This window comes from Otolemur garnettii, unplaced genomic scaffold (assembly GCF_000181295.1).
Source record: "Otolemur garnettii isolate 467f Iridium unplaced genomic scaffold, OtoGar3 scaffold00187, whole genome shotgun sequence".
NCBI lineage: Eukaryota > Metazoa > Chordata > Mammalia > Primates > Galagidae > Otolemur > Otolemur garnettii.
This window is the reverse complement of record NW_003852582.1, coordinates 553,837-569,339: the sequence shown is the minus strand read 5'-3', so window position 1 is coordinate 569,339 and position 15,503 is coordinate 553,837. Positions and strand designations below refer to the sequence as shown.

At 35.8% G+C, this 15,503-nt stretch overlaps 1 protein-coding gene across 1 annotated transcript in view; it reads right to left on the bottom strand.

The window, feature by feature from the left end:
- Positions 1-15,503, bottom strand: part of UBR3 (ubiquitin protein ligase E3 component n-recognin 3 (putative)) — a 223,553-nt gene that overhangs the window by 36,565 nt on the left and 171,485 nt on the right. The window contains exon 30 of the mRNA XM_023507551.1: positions 2,832-2,934. Within this exon, the coding sequence (XP_023363319.1) occupies positions 2,832-2,934 (103 nt within the window). The remainder of the gene's footprint in view (positions 1-2,831; positions 2,935-15,503) is intronic.

Genomic DNA, 15,503 nt, shown 5'->3' with positions numbered 1-15,503 from the left:
GTTGGCTAAGATATGGAGAAAAGGGAACTCTTATACACTGTTGGTAGAAATGTAAATTAGTACAGCCTTTATGAAAAACACCATAGAGATTTCTCAAAGAATTAAAACTAGAACTGCTATATGATCCAGCTATATATATTTTTATTTTATTTATTTATTTTTTTAATTGTTGGGGATTCACCGAGGAAACAAAGAACCAGGTTACATTGATTGCATTTGTTAGGTAAAGTCTCTCTTATAGTTGTGTCCAGCCCCCAAAAGGTGTGTCACACACTGTGACCCTCCCATCCCTCTTCTTCCTTCCCTCTTTCGGCTCTCCCCTTCCCCCACCCCCTACCATGTACTAGGTCATTAACTGTCCTCATATCAGAATTGAGTACATAGGATTCTTGATTCTCCATTCCTGTGATGCTTTACTAAGACTAATGTGTTCTACTTCTATCCATGTAAGAAATCAATATATTAAAATTTGCACTGGTATGTTTATTGCAGCAATATTCACAATAGCAAATACATGGAATCAACTCAAGTGTCCATCAGCAGAGGACTGGACAAATAAAACATGGTACATTTACACAATGGAATACTATGCATCCATAAGAAAGAATTAATGAGTGTGGACACAACTACTACAGGGACCTTACCCAACAAACATAAACATTACTTAATCATTTGTACCCTCAAATTAATCTGAAATTTAAAAATATAAAATAAAATAAAAAGTGAAATAATTTTTTTTGCAGCAACATGGATGAAATTGGAGGCCACATTATCTTCCATAAAACAATTCAAACATGGAAATACAAATACTGCAAATTTTCATTTGTAAGTGGTAGCTATTTAGTATGTACACATAGACGTATTAAAAGATGGACAATGGAAACTTGATGGGTGGGGTTAGAGGGAGGTAAATATTGGAAGATTATTTGGTGGTTACATTGTATGTTGCTCCAAAGATGATGTACTGAAGGGGCTGTGACTTCATCACAATGCAATATGTTAATGTAGTAAAATTGTATTTGTTCCCATGAGTATACAAATAAAAAATAAATTAAAAAAAATAACCATTTGTCTAACCTGATCACCCCTTTTCACGCTAAACCTTAAGAACAGAGTAAATCAGGTTCAGCAAATTTTTTTCATAAAGAATCTAGTAATAAATATTTTCAGCTTTGTAGTAAAAAAAAAAATTAAACTTTGCAATCTTATGTTTAAATTAGAAATATCAATAAGAACTCACAATCATTTTCACTTTTAAAATAAATATTTCCTAACTCTGTCCACTGAAATGGGCTGTAAGCAATGACAACTCATTAGCTATGTATACCCACACTGTGGTCTCTAAATACCATTTGCCATTAAAAAGAACTACATGTATAGCAGGGCATTGTGGTGGGTGCCTGTAGTCCTAGCTACTTGGGAGGCTGAGGTAAGAGAATCGCTTAAGCCCAAGAGTTTGAGGTTGCTGTGAGCTGTAGTGCCACAGCTCTCTACCAAGGGTGACAAAGTGAGATTCTGTCTCCAATAAAAAAAAGAACTACATGAAGAGATAGTTGATTTCACATACATACTTGGGTAAATCTGTTGTACAAGAAAATAAAGATATTATCAAAGACTCATGTCAAAAAAGTACAACAGTCAACTCATAAGAATTCTCACTACCCAAAAGAGAACAATTTGTATTGAAAACATCAAATACATAAAAATCCTTATGATTATAAAATAAGCAAACAACCACTATTGGTCACCACTGGAAGCTAGGGCATCATTTTACTACTTTGAAAATTCATAAATTAGAAAAAAATCAAAAATTCATCCTCCTAAACTTTCAGAGTTAACAGAAGTTGATATGAGAAAGTTCTTTTGTTCTGAGACAGGATCTCACTTTGTTGCCCAGGCAGAGAGCAGCAGCATCATGACAGCTCCCACAGCAACTTCAAACTCCTGGGCTCAAGCAACCCTCCTACCTTAGCCTCCCAAGTAGCTAAGATTCTAGGCGTATGCCACCATACTCAGCTAATATTTCCATTTTTCGTAGAGATAGCTCATTCTTGCTCAGATTGGTCTTGAACTCTTGACTTCAAGTGATTCTCCTGCCTCAGTCTCCCAAAGTGCTAGGATTATAGGCATGAGCCACTATATCCAGCCAATATGGGAAAGTTCCTTATAGAAATGTTCCTATTAAAAAGGAAGGTGAATTCATCTGTGAATTCATCTCTTCTAACTAGGTAATCTTTATTAAAAAACACTATTTTATAGCACCAATGAAAATAATGGATTTAGACGAGAATCATTAGGGCTTGCTAAAACCATTAAGTCAAAGACTGATGGGGAACTTTATAATGGAGGAATCAGACTCAGGCTACCAGAGCCCACTAATCAATTCTTACATAAAAGAAGGATGGATGATGGGAAGCTGCCTGGTGGATAAATGTACATTGCTTCAGTGGTATGTAGGCACTGAAGACCCTAATTTCACTACAATGCAGCAAAACTCACTTGTGCTCCATGAATGTACACAAATAAAAAAATGGGAACTTAAAAAAAAGGGACAACCAGCCACTACTTGAAAACTTCATCTGCATAAAAATCAATGAGAGTCTTTAAAAGATTTTCTCATGTGGTAGAAATGTTTATGCAATTTACAGAGTATAATGGTAATAGTAATGGTATAATAGTAAACTATTTTTAATTTTTATTACATATTTCTCTTTCATGATGAAAATGCAAAAAATTCATATATTCATTTTGAAATTTCAATCCTATTTTTATACTTATCAACTATTTTTCAAAAGGAGTTTTAATGATTTTAGTCTTTCAATAATACTCACTGTGAATTCATCTCTTCTAACTGGGTGAGCTTTCTCCAGGGATTATACTCAGAGTCAATACTGTAAAGCCGCATGTGCAAGGCTAACACATGAAACAGCTGATCTGAATAATTGAAGAAAAGGTAATTAGAAAATTCACACAATTCTTCCAGAGAAAAATTCAGACAAAATTTCTAGAGATTTCATAAGGAAATCTGTTTCCTATCCTGATTATTAAAATTCACCCATTTTAAGTCCCAATTACTCCACACTTTCTTTTAAGGTAAACTCTGAAATATATACCAAAATAATTCCTACTAGAATATGAACTGTCCCTATGCTCAATCTTAATTTGTCTTTCTCAGGCCTTGTCACACAACTACTCTTGACTTTATGCTGCAGCCTCCCAACCTGTACTTCTCACTGCTGTGGTTTCCTCCTAACCAAAAATTACCTTTATCTTCAATTCCGTTCCCTGGGTAATATGGACAATAATATCCTAATAAATCACTGTTAGGTAAAGTTCCTTCTTTACCTAAATCTTGTTTAGACTGAGTAGTAAATGCATCATCTTTTGACTCAATATTAAGAAAAAATAACTGAAGTATTATTTACAAGTACTATTCCAGATATTTTAATTTTTTCTATCTGAATTCTAATAATAACCTACTAATCTTAGCTTTTAACAAAATTCTGCTCATGACATTTAGAACAAAGGTTTTTGTTTAAAATTGTTCAGGAAAAAAGCCTAAGTTTTGCTTTTATATCAGATGCCTCCTTTTTTTTGGTATAAATGACAAGAAATGGAGTAAATCATTCTGTCACAAATATTCAAATGTATTTGCAAGTCATAAGTCATTTTCTGAACAAATGCAAACAATATAACCTAATCATTGTACCCTTATATATATCTGAAATAAACAAAAAAGAAAGAAAACACCAACAATTAAATGACATATACTATCTACTGTGAGACACACTTCAAATAAATAGTCTTTTTAAAAAAGTCATATTCCAGAAAGTGAGATAACAGTTCTTGACATATGACTGAATTCTTAAATCCAGAAAAAAATTAGATGAATGGCACAAACCTATTGTCACTTATTCTCTAAATCAGAACAGTCAAAACTAAACCAGATTTTGTTTCTCTGTGCAACAGACTTAGAAGTTAATTACATTTTATGACTCATTTACCCAAGATCCATCAATGTAACTCTCATGTGACTTGGGTGGTGTGTGGTGTGTATGTGTATGTTTACATGAGCAGGGAGTAGTAGTTTGGGGAAGCCATGGTAAAGATAAGCGCAATGATTTGAGCAAAATAAATGTGCATTCGGAAAGGGTCTACATTTCTGTCAAATTTCAATCTGATCTCTCTATAACAGAAGAATTTAAATATTCTGTTTCATCTCCTATTTATAAATTGATGCATAGTCTTTCTTAAAATTTCTTCATCCTATTAATGGCTAATAGAAGCTGAGTTATTTGTGTTCCAAGCGCTGTTACATCAATTATCTCAACCAATTTTCACAAAAATTCTACTAGAAAGGTAATATTGTTATCCCCACTTTTGAGACAAATAAGTTTCTCAAATTTCCATGGAACCTGGTTCCATGGATGAAACTGAGAAAAAGGAAGTTTTAGCAGAGGAATAAGACGATGAGAACAAACATACTGGTAAATTTTATTTTATTTCAGTTCGATTACACATAAGAGATCAATTTTACCTAGTACATACTTTATAATAGAAGGGTGTTTTAATGACTAAAACCTGTAAGCATTTAAAAAACTACATTCTTCTAGCAGAAAAATATTATCTCAAGTTTCAAGGTTACATTCTTTTTACACGTGTTAAGTTAGGGTGACCAGACCTCCCGATTTTGGCGGGACAGTCCCGCTTTTCAACAATTTGTCCCGCGTCCCGCGTCCCGCGGTGTTTTAAAAAAGTCTCGATTTTTGGAAAGAATGCACGAACGGGCTGGAGAACAAGGGAATATACAGCTTTCAGCCGCCATATAGCTATTTCGCCAGAATATGAGTTTTAGATTATTTTTGTTAATTTTATAATGTTAAACTGTAATAAATAATTGCTGAGAAGTGATTATCGAGAACTGCTTATCAAAGTTTGCCTTGTTGTCAGGCCTTGCCCGCGTCGTCCCTGCCCCGCTCCGCCCCGCGCCATGTTGTCCCGCCTTACAGACAAATCTGGTCACCCTAGTTAAGTGGATCAAAGAGCTCTTTTTAATGTCTCCTTTCAAAATGAAGGTCAGTCTTCTTAGTTTGCCCACATTAATCAAAAGCGCAGAAATTACAGACAGTACTAACTTACTTACCATTGAAACCATGGTCAACACAGAAAATAATGTTCTAATTACCCTACTTTCCTAGCCCCTGCCACAAATAAGGAATTTCAAAATAGTAGAAAACTTTTTTATCTTCTTCTATCTCATCATTCTACAGATGAGAAAATCGGCCAAAGAAAGACATTCCTTTACAGGTCACTCTTCCTTGGAGTTTTTACGATTAAAAGAAAAGCATAAAATTCCTTTATTCACACATACACACCCCTTCCTATTTCATGAAAACTGAGATTATAATCTTGAGTCATCTTCTAAAACTATTAATACAATATACCACAAGATTTCATTTTAGCTTAACTATCAATAGAAACCAAAACAGAAGCAAAAATAACACATCTAATGAGGCCTATCTACCTTTCAAAAAAAAAAAAAAACCCTGAAAATTGTAGATAACTTCAACAGAAATAGGAAATTAACTAAATAACCATTAATACCTTTTACTACTTTAATACACTGTGCCTTCCAACTTTAGTTTTATCAGTCAGAAGGAACTCTAGTAGTCACTTAGCTGCAATAACACTTCTCATCCCAAATACTGAGATGCAGAAGGAGGACAACCTGTGATCATAATCAAAAAGCTACCAATTAAAAAAGTATATCACAAACCAGCTGTACACATGACATCTGAAAGTTGAAAAATAATTATATCACGAAAGGATACTACTATGGTTTTTAATAACAATAGCAGTAAAAGAATAGCTAATTAACTCCTTTTCTGGTATAACACATTTTAGAACTCTGACGTTTAGTCTACATTTATAAAGGGTATGGAAATGAGAAACATCATCAAGTTTACTTACAGGTGTGCTGTGATTTCAACCTATATATAGAAGGCATCAGTGTCTAGTAGGAGCCAGAAAGTCTTGGATTGAATCCAAGCTGTGTACTGGTTATGTGTCCTTAAATTACCTCATTTCTGTAAAATGAATATAATACCACCTTTCTGTGCTATTATATAGTAATAGTAGGTACAGTAATACACATTTGTAGTACATATACAAGGTAGGTTTGCATACATGCTAAATCATACATGGTTTCTAAAAATAAATTTCAAATGTGAAATAAGGTTAAATTTGCAAACTTGAGGTTTTACAACTAAAATTAGAGATGATAAATCAGAAACATAAGGTTTCTATATCAAATAGTAACATAAATGCTTAACCCTTTTCTTTCTCTTTTCTTTAATTTTTAGTACCACTCTTACCTGGTTTTCTTTCAGTTCCTTCTCAATTACTTTATGTGTTCTTCTGTATCTACTGAACCTTATTACAAGGTGACATTTTCCCACAAGAAAGAAAAAGGATCTTTTCTTAGTCCTCTTTCTCTCTCACTCCACACACATACTTCTTCACTCAAGCCCTTGTCTCCCACTTCTACCTGTAAGTTTACAATTCACAAGGTCTCTAGTACTTCAGATGTGCACAGCACCTCAACGTCTGTACATCAAATTAACTTGATTATACACCCAACGCAGCTCCAATTTTCCTTTTACCGTCACTATTTGAGTGATTGACACCACAGCCCATGTTCGGAGTCATCTCCCACATCCTTGCCCTCCATATCCAACTGATCACCAATCCTATCGGTTCTGCCTCCTATGATCCATCCTATTTTGCTCCACTCTGCTACTACATTATTTTCCACCTGGATTATTCAAAAGAATGCCTTTTGTTTCACTCCTTCAAATCCCTCTAAACAATAAATCTATTCACATTAACTCATAACTGACTGGTAAACCAAGGAAAGACTAGGCATAGGAAGTCCTTCATAAGTTAGCCACTATCTTCTTTTGTCAGGCAATTCGTAACCTTCCTTCCTCTCTTTCCTTTCTCAATTGTTGTGCTGTCTCTCATCCTAGAGTAAGACCTACTTGTCTTCTAGGCAAACTCAATTCATATTTAACGAGCAGCTCACATGCTCCTCTGTAAGGTCTTCTCTGATAGTTCAAAAAGATGATTATTCCTGGCTTTATGCATTCTCTATAACTTATTAACTTTAGTACTTCTTAAGCAGTCCTGTAATTGTTTTTCATGTTTTCCTCTATTAGATGATGAGAGATCTCTGAAGAAGACAATTGATCTTTATGTCTTTGTATTTCCTAGGCTAACACAGTGCTTAATTTGTAATAGGATTTTTAAAAGTAGGCTGAATATTATATTTATATAATATTTACACAACTATAATCCTATGGAAAAATCATATAAGTGTAAAATCCATGACGGTTTTATACTTTTTCGTTTCTAACATAATAACACGTTGGTTTATTATGTAGTGACTAAGAAGTGGGCCAATCAATCAGCCCTATTTCCACTGCCTCAAAAGAGACTGACCTCTCAATTCCAACTGTTAAAGCCACGCTTGACCTGCTTGCTCCTAGAATCTTCTTGCTGGTTGCTTCAAAAATTCACCTGAGACATTCTATTTTCTGCAATTCCTAAATCAAATTATAAACAACTGTGACAAGTCAAAGGTATAACATGCTTAATCACAAGACAGAAACCTCATTACTGAAACTGAGAAAACTTCGAAGCTTGATTTATATCCAGAAAAACCTATTATTTAATAAGAAGAACTCTTAGTTGGAACAAAAAAGTTAAGATTTAATAATCCCATCTGTCTTAACCAACACTAAGGTAAGATTATTTTATTTAAAAAACCATAAAATATAAAGTGAGACTGTCTCGAAAAAACTATAAAACTGTAACTACAAATTTATTATATAATTAAGAGTTTTAGATGTTCTGTGAACACTATAGACACTCCCACACACATACACTATCATTATGCCAATTCTCATGACTTTGGGAATACCCAAATAAAGAAAGCAAACCCACCCCATCCAGGCCAACTAAACAACAGCTAGACAACTGCAATGGAAAATAGCCAGGCATTGTGGTGGGCGCCTATAGTCCCAGCTGCGTGGGAGACTGAGACAAGAGAATTGCTTAAGCCCAAAGGTTTGAGGTTGCTATAAGCTGTGACTCCACGGCACTCTACCAAGGGCAACACAGTGAGACTCTGTCTCAAAAAAAAAAAAAACAAACCCCAAAGTTGTTATATGCTAAAAGCTTCACATTGTGGGTGGTTGCTTGTTGGATACAATGTGATGGATGCACAGCAGGTCCTGACTTCACCACAATGCAATGCATCAATGTGGCAAATTTGTACTTGTACCCTATGAATATATACATATAAAAAGTAAATCTTTTTGCTGAAATGCTTTGAAACAGATGCTCATACTCATATTGGTCATTAAGACATAAATACACATTAAAGAGAAGAGTTATCCTAAAGACTTCTATAAGTTGGTTTTATCTTAAATTATGGCACTGCTAAATGTATATAAGGTAAACTTAACAGGGTCTGCATTTCTAGATCACTCACAGTTTCAGTCTTATCAATTTAGTCATCACTAGTTAAATAGCTGTCAGTGACAAAATTCTCAACTAGCCAAATGACTCCCTGAATTATTACTATAGGGGGAAAAACTTTCCACTTCTCTGTAACTGAATAATCAAAGTAAGGAAATAGTTCTCACCCCCTTCATAAGATTAATGTAATAGGTATGAGAGTATACACGTTCCTCTGTCTATCTCTGAGAAATCAGCCACAGCTGGTCTGGGAACACCCCTAAGAAGGGAATATCTGCAGAAGAAAGGAGCTGCCCTGCCTGAAGGCAAGTAAGATCACAGGACCACTACCACCCACACACACACTGACAGTGGAAATGATTATCTATAGTGCTTAGTTCCTGGAAGATCACAGGACCACCACCACCACCACCACACACACACACACACACACACACATACAAACACTGACAGTGGAAATGATTATCTATAGAACTTAGTTCCTGGAAGGTCACAGGACCACCACCCAGACACACACACACACAAACACTGACAGTGGAAATGATTATCTATAGTACTTAGTTCCTGGAAGATCACAGGAGCACCACCACCACCACACACACACAAACACTGACAGTGGAAATGATTATCTATAGTACTTACTTCCCGGAAGATCACAGGACCACCACACACACACACACACACAGACACACACACACACAGTGGAAATGATTATCTATAGTACTTAGTTCCTGGAAGATCACAGGACCACCACACACACACACACACACACACGCACACTGACCATGGAAATGATAATCTATAGTACTTCGTTCTGGAACGTCCAAATTATAAATGTTGAAAGGCCTACTTACCTAAGCCATGAATCATAGGATCTTTAGAAAGACCCTAATGAAGAGTTAAAGCCATTCCTTTAATTCAAATTTTCATACCACATTCTTATTCCTCTACCCCAGAACTCCTGAAATTAATAATATATTTTGTCTCCCAACAGATAAACTTTATGATGAGAATAAATCCTATGCCATCCTCCTAACCTCATCTCCTAACAGATCAATAGAATGTTCAAATGCTTTTTAAAAAAAGGCTGCAATGGTCCCTCAAATTCAGTTAAATGTTGAAATCCTCACTCCCAAGTTGATGATAGGTGTATTAGGAAATACAGCCTTTGGAAGGGGATTATGTCATGAAAGTGGAGCCTTCATGAATGGGAATAGTGAGTGCCCTTGTAAAAGAGACCCTAGAGAGACCTCCTGCTCCTGCCACCAAGTGAGGTGACAGTCAGAAGAAAGCTACGCATAAGGAAGCAGGTCCTCACCAGATATGAAATTTGCTGGCAGCCTGACCTTGGACTTCTAGCCTCTAAAGCTGTGAGAAATACTTTGTCTATTGTGGATAAGCCATCTAGTCCATGGTGTTTTGTTACAGTAGCCTGATTCGATTAAGAAAAAAAAGCAAGCTAAAAATTTCTCTATTCACTTAACCTCACACCCCCATTTGATAATGACAGTGTTAAAGCAGAAGAAATAATAATGTAGAAGTTTACAATGATGAAGACCTGAACATGTATTACAAAATTAAATTCTTACAACAGTCTTCTGGTCAGATATCAGGAAGAACAGAAACCACGAGGTTAAATAACTTGCCCTAAACCTACAGTCCCCAACCCTCAGGCCACTGACTGGTATGTGTTTGTGGCCTGTTAGGAACCAGCTGCACAGCATCACCACCTGAGCTCCATGTCCTGTCCCATCCCCACGCCCATCCACCCATGTCAGTCTCTGGTGCCAAAAAGGCACCTGTAGATTCATAGGAACAGGGACACACAGCAAGAGGTAGAAACCAGGCAAGCAAATACAGCCGCTCCCCATCTGCTCACATTACCTCCTGAGCTGTGCCTCCTTCCCCCTTCCCTTCCTCCCTCCATAGGAAAAATGTCTTCCATGAAACCAGTCCCTGGTGCCAAAAAGGTTGGAGATCTGCTCTAAATTATGTTCTCACTAGTAAAGGATGGAATCAGGATTAAAACCCAAGTATTTTGCCCTAAATCTCGCTCTCTATCTCATCTATACTGCCCTGCCTCTTAAGATCACCATACATTAAAAGGCTTACCAAAGACCCTCACCTATCCCAAAAGTATTCCTCACTGAAAGTGTTCAAGGAGAGAATAAACGATCAGAATAGTAGGCAGAATATGCCTGAGTTAGATAACATTCAAACTGGATGACTTCTCAAGTAACATTTAGCTAAAGACTCTGATTTCACTTATCATGCTAAGTTGCTCACAACCTTTACTTTCTTATGTAAGCATTATTTAAAATGAAGAGCAAAATAAAAAAGAAAATACCAAAATCTTCTGAATCTGTAAAAAGCATCAAAAGAAAAGAACAAAACCCTGAGCCTTGCTGTATTCTATAGCATATGACTGTAGATTACTTTAAGTATATTTCTAAAAGTTGCTAGAGGTAACTCCTATTTACTCCAGCTATTTAACTTTCATAATGAATGTTGATGATGCTAATTAATAGACAGTATAAAGCCTCAGATTTGCAAATAACAAAGAGTTAACAACCCTGAACGTTTTTTTTAGGACGCAGATCATCCAGTCTAACCCAATTTTATTTTTTATTTTTTTTGCTTAAAATATTTTTAATTATTATGAGAACATAATAGTAGTTGTATATCTTTATAGGGTACATGTGATGTTTTGATACGATGGAAATTAATCAAATTGGAGAATCCATCACCTCAGGCATTTAACATTTGTGTCAAGAAAATTCCAATTCTACTCTTCATTATTTTAAAGCACGCCCTAATTTATTATTGGTTACGGTCACTTTGTTGTTCTATCAAATGCTGTTCATTCCATAAGGTCTAACAATAAAGTTTGTGAACTTGCCACCTTGCACTTATGTTGGTAGTACTATACAAAAAACTGGGTAAGGTTTCATAAACTTGGCATATCAGAGTCTTACAGCTGTGTTAATCTGAACATGTGGCAGTGTCTTGCTGCATGACATTCATTATTGTAGTAGTTTTTATGTGTCATCTTGAATTAGAGCAATGAACAAACATTAAATTTCTTGTTAAACTTGGCAAGAGTGGAAGTGAAAGCAGGTACATGTATGTCTAAGTTTATGGGGATAATGCCATGAAGAAAATGGCAGCATACGGGGCGGTGCCTGTGGCTCAAAAGGGTAGGGCACTGGCTCCATATGCCGGAGGTGGTGGTTCAATCCCAGCCCTGGCCAAAAAAAAAAGAAAGAAAGAAAATGGCAGCATAGACAGAGGGAAGGAGAGAGGGGGAGTAGAAGATGGGAAGAGCAGAGAGACGGAAGGAGGGAGGGGTGTGGGGGGGTCTCAGTGTGCAACACACCTATTGCGGACAAGATACAATTATAATAGGGACTTTATCTAACAAATGCAATCTGTGTAACCTGGTTTATTGTACCCTCAATGAATCACCAACAATTAAAAAGAAAGAAAGAAAATGGCAGTATGCAACTACATTAAACATTTTTCTGAGAGGAGAGAAAGTGCCACTGATGAAGAGAGATCAGGGCAACCCATAAGGCGCTGAACTGACAAAAACATGGAAAAGATGTGTCGAATTGTACATAGAATCATCAGCCAACTGTGAGAAAGCAGCACAGCAAACCAAGTAAACATCCATAGAGAAACAGGAAAATCTTAACTGAAAATCTTTGCATGGGAAAGATGTGGCCCTTCCATCACAACACCACACCAGCTCACATGGCACTGTCTGTGAGGGAGTTTTTAGCCAGTAGACAAGTTAACTATATTGAAACAACCTGCTTACTCACTTGATCTGGCCCCCAATGACTTTACCCCAAAATAAAGGAAATATTGAAAGGAAGACATGTCGATGACATTCAAGACATCAAGGGTAATATGATGATAGCTCTGATTGCCCTTCCAGAAAAAGAGTTCCAAGATTGTTTTGAAGAGAAAGTAGGCATTGGTGTTGGTGTATACCTTCCCAAAGGGAGTACTTTGAAGTTGACTATAGCAAAATTCAGTAATGAGGTATGTAACACTTATTCTAATATTTAGCTTCCACCTGAGTAAGAACATATGAGATTTATCTTTCTATGCTTGGCTTATTTCACTTAACATCATGTTCCCTGGGTCCATCCATGTTGTTGCAAATGGCAGGATTTCATTCTTTCTATGGCTATTTAATATTCCATTGTGTACGTGTACCATTTCATCCATTGGTAGATACTTGGATTGATTCTATCTTGACTACTGTAAATAGTGTTACAATAAACATGGGATGCAGGTATCTTTTTGATATACTGAATTCCCACCCTTTGATATACCCAGCAGAGGGACTGCTAGATTATATGGCAGTCCCATTGTTAGTTTTTTGAGGAACCTCCATACTGTTTCCTATAGTGGTTGCACTAATTTACAATCCTACCAACAGTATACAAGTAACCCAATAATTTCACAGACAAAGAAACTGAAGCCAAATGCATAAAATGTCTTGCTTAAGCACATGCATATGACTCCTAGTTTAATGTTGCTTTTTCTACAACAAATACATCTTTCATATTGACCTTAAATACACTATGAGACTCAAGCAACTTGCTTCCCAAATCAGAAAACACAGATTGAACTCCTTGTTCTACTCTTTTCCCGCTTCTCACTACTGTACTTGACTAGGAAGAAAAAAAAAAGGAAAGAAAACATTTCCCAATACCACACAATCAGCTTTTAACAACCAAATGTGATAGAAACCACTAGTCTTAGGAAGCAATTTCTGTATTTTTGTATTATTTTATTTGATTATAATAATAATTCAATGGTAAAATTTTCCTCCCTTTTTTGTGGTAACAAAAAAGAACAGAACAAAAGTTGTGATTGAAACTACTTATAGAATTCATAATCTTTACATTTGAAAAAGACCTTAGTAAGTAATGTCAGAAGACCAGACTACTTAAAAGTACTTCTGTGAAAACTCATCACTTATTCAATAGTATCTTTATGCAGCTTTACTTCAGGGAATAATTAATGTCAAAATAATGTCCTGTAATCTTATATTCACCACAAATTTGTTCTTTGAGCAACTAAAACCATGTTAGGTTGCCTGTATAGATCGAAGCTGGGCTGCTTGCTGTGAACAGCAAACAGGTGGAAGTTACTCACAGTAATGACTGTGTATCATTTTCTTGACAAGATCATAGATTATATCAAAATTAAATCAGAACTTCTTAAATGAAAACGTCAAAACAAGAGTTTGCCTTAGCCTTTTCTTGACTAAAGATTTTTAATCACTCTATAAAATCATGAAATTCATTTGAGACATGAAATGTGTGGGGTTTCTCAGTTAAATTATAGTTACAAGCAGAATGTCTCAAACCCAAAGACATGAAGAAAATGTTGTTCTACCTAAAGATAAATAATTTTACATTATCCTCCAATATTAATACTTTATCAAATGACACTGAGGGTTTCAATAATTTCTACTTGAAAAATACACTAAGGTATCATGGCAGAAAAGTACTGAAAGCATGTGAACGCCACTAGAACCTAGGGGGTTACATGTTTACTTTTAAATTACTTGAATGAAGAAATTAACAGAGTAACTTTCATAATATATTTTTCTTAATAAAAAATTATGCCTTCAATTTTTATGTCTTCTTTGTCCTACACATGTTGGTGGTACTTATCAGTATTAGTAAAAAGAACTCTAAAGCTCAGGTGGCACCTGTGGCTCAAAGGAGTAAGGCACTAGCCCTATATGCCAGAGGTGGTGGGTTCAAACCCAGCCCTAGCAAAAATAAATAAATAAATAAAAAACTCTAAAGCTCGCTCATCGTTAAAAGTTTTGCTCAAATACCATATCCACCAAAAGCTTCACTAGAAGAGATAAGATCAGAAATCTCCAAATTTCCTAGAACTTCGCCCATAGCCTCTTTAGAATTTAACACTTTCTATCTTAACAATTAGCAAGAATCAGTCTCATCTACTGAAGATCATGTCTTAAATGCCTGACCTTCCCTGGCCCATAAGGAGGAGTTCCAAGAACTCTGACCCAAGAATCGAGACCAGTGCTATATGAGAGAATTGATGCAGATGGCTCACAGCAAGAGTAAGAGGGAAGTGGCCAACCAACTGGTGAGGAATAAAGAAGAACTAATTGGTATCAAGGGGGGAAGGATTGAGGACTTGAGAAAATGTCTGAAAGGGTGGCCCAAAACAAAAATAAGGATTTGAAGTGAAAGAAAGGAAAAAAAAAAAAAATAGACAAGATAAATGGGAGGGTCAGCACGGTAGAGACTGGAAAAGATCCCAAGGCAACAGTGTACAGTAAGATGCCTCTGATTAAGCACATGGGCAAAAGATCTTAAAGGTTCTGCATCATGCGGCATACTGAAGAGCAGGGAATAGGTCTTATATAATTGAATTGAGAGTCAGAAGAGCTAGACTCTGTACAAGCTCTGACATTTTCTAGGTGTGTGACTTAGCAAGGCAATCACTCTGAACTTCAATTTCCTTGAAAAAAAACACCTATTTCACATGGTCATTCTAAGGAAAAAATAATTTATGTGAAAGCACTTTACAAACATTTAAACTACAAATGTAAGGTACTATTAAAATAGCACAGGATGCCCCTATGTAACTAATTTTGGTCCATTTTTACTATGGAAAATTTCCCAGACACATATTTAGAATGGAACTTTTATTTTGATTGAAAACTTTACCTCAACTACTTAAAAATTTGCTTAAAGATGTAAAGTGTTGAATGGCATTGTTCTACTTTAGTTTTATTGATTTCTCCATATATATTTGGCCAGTAACATTTTCTGCTTTCAATATTGTAAGAAAAAGCAATCTTTTCCTCTTCCCTCCTGTGTATGTGTGTGTGTGTCTGTGTGTGCCTATAATTACACTGTGTAACAATTATTACTCAATTCTTTCTAAACAAAAATTGG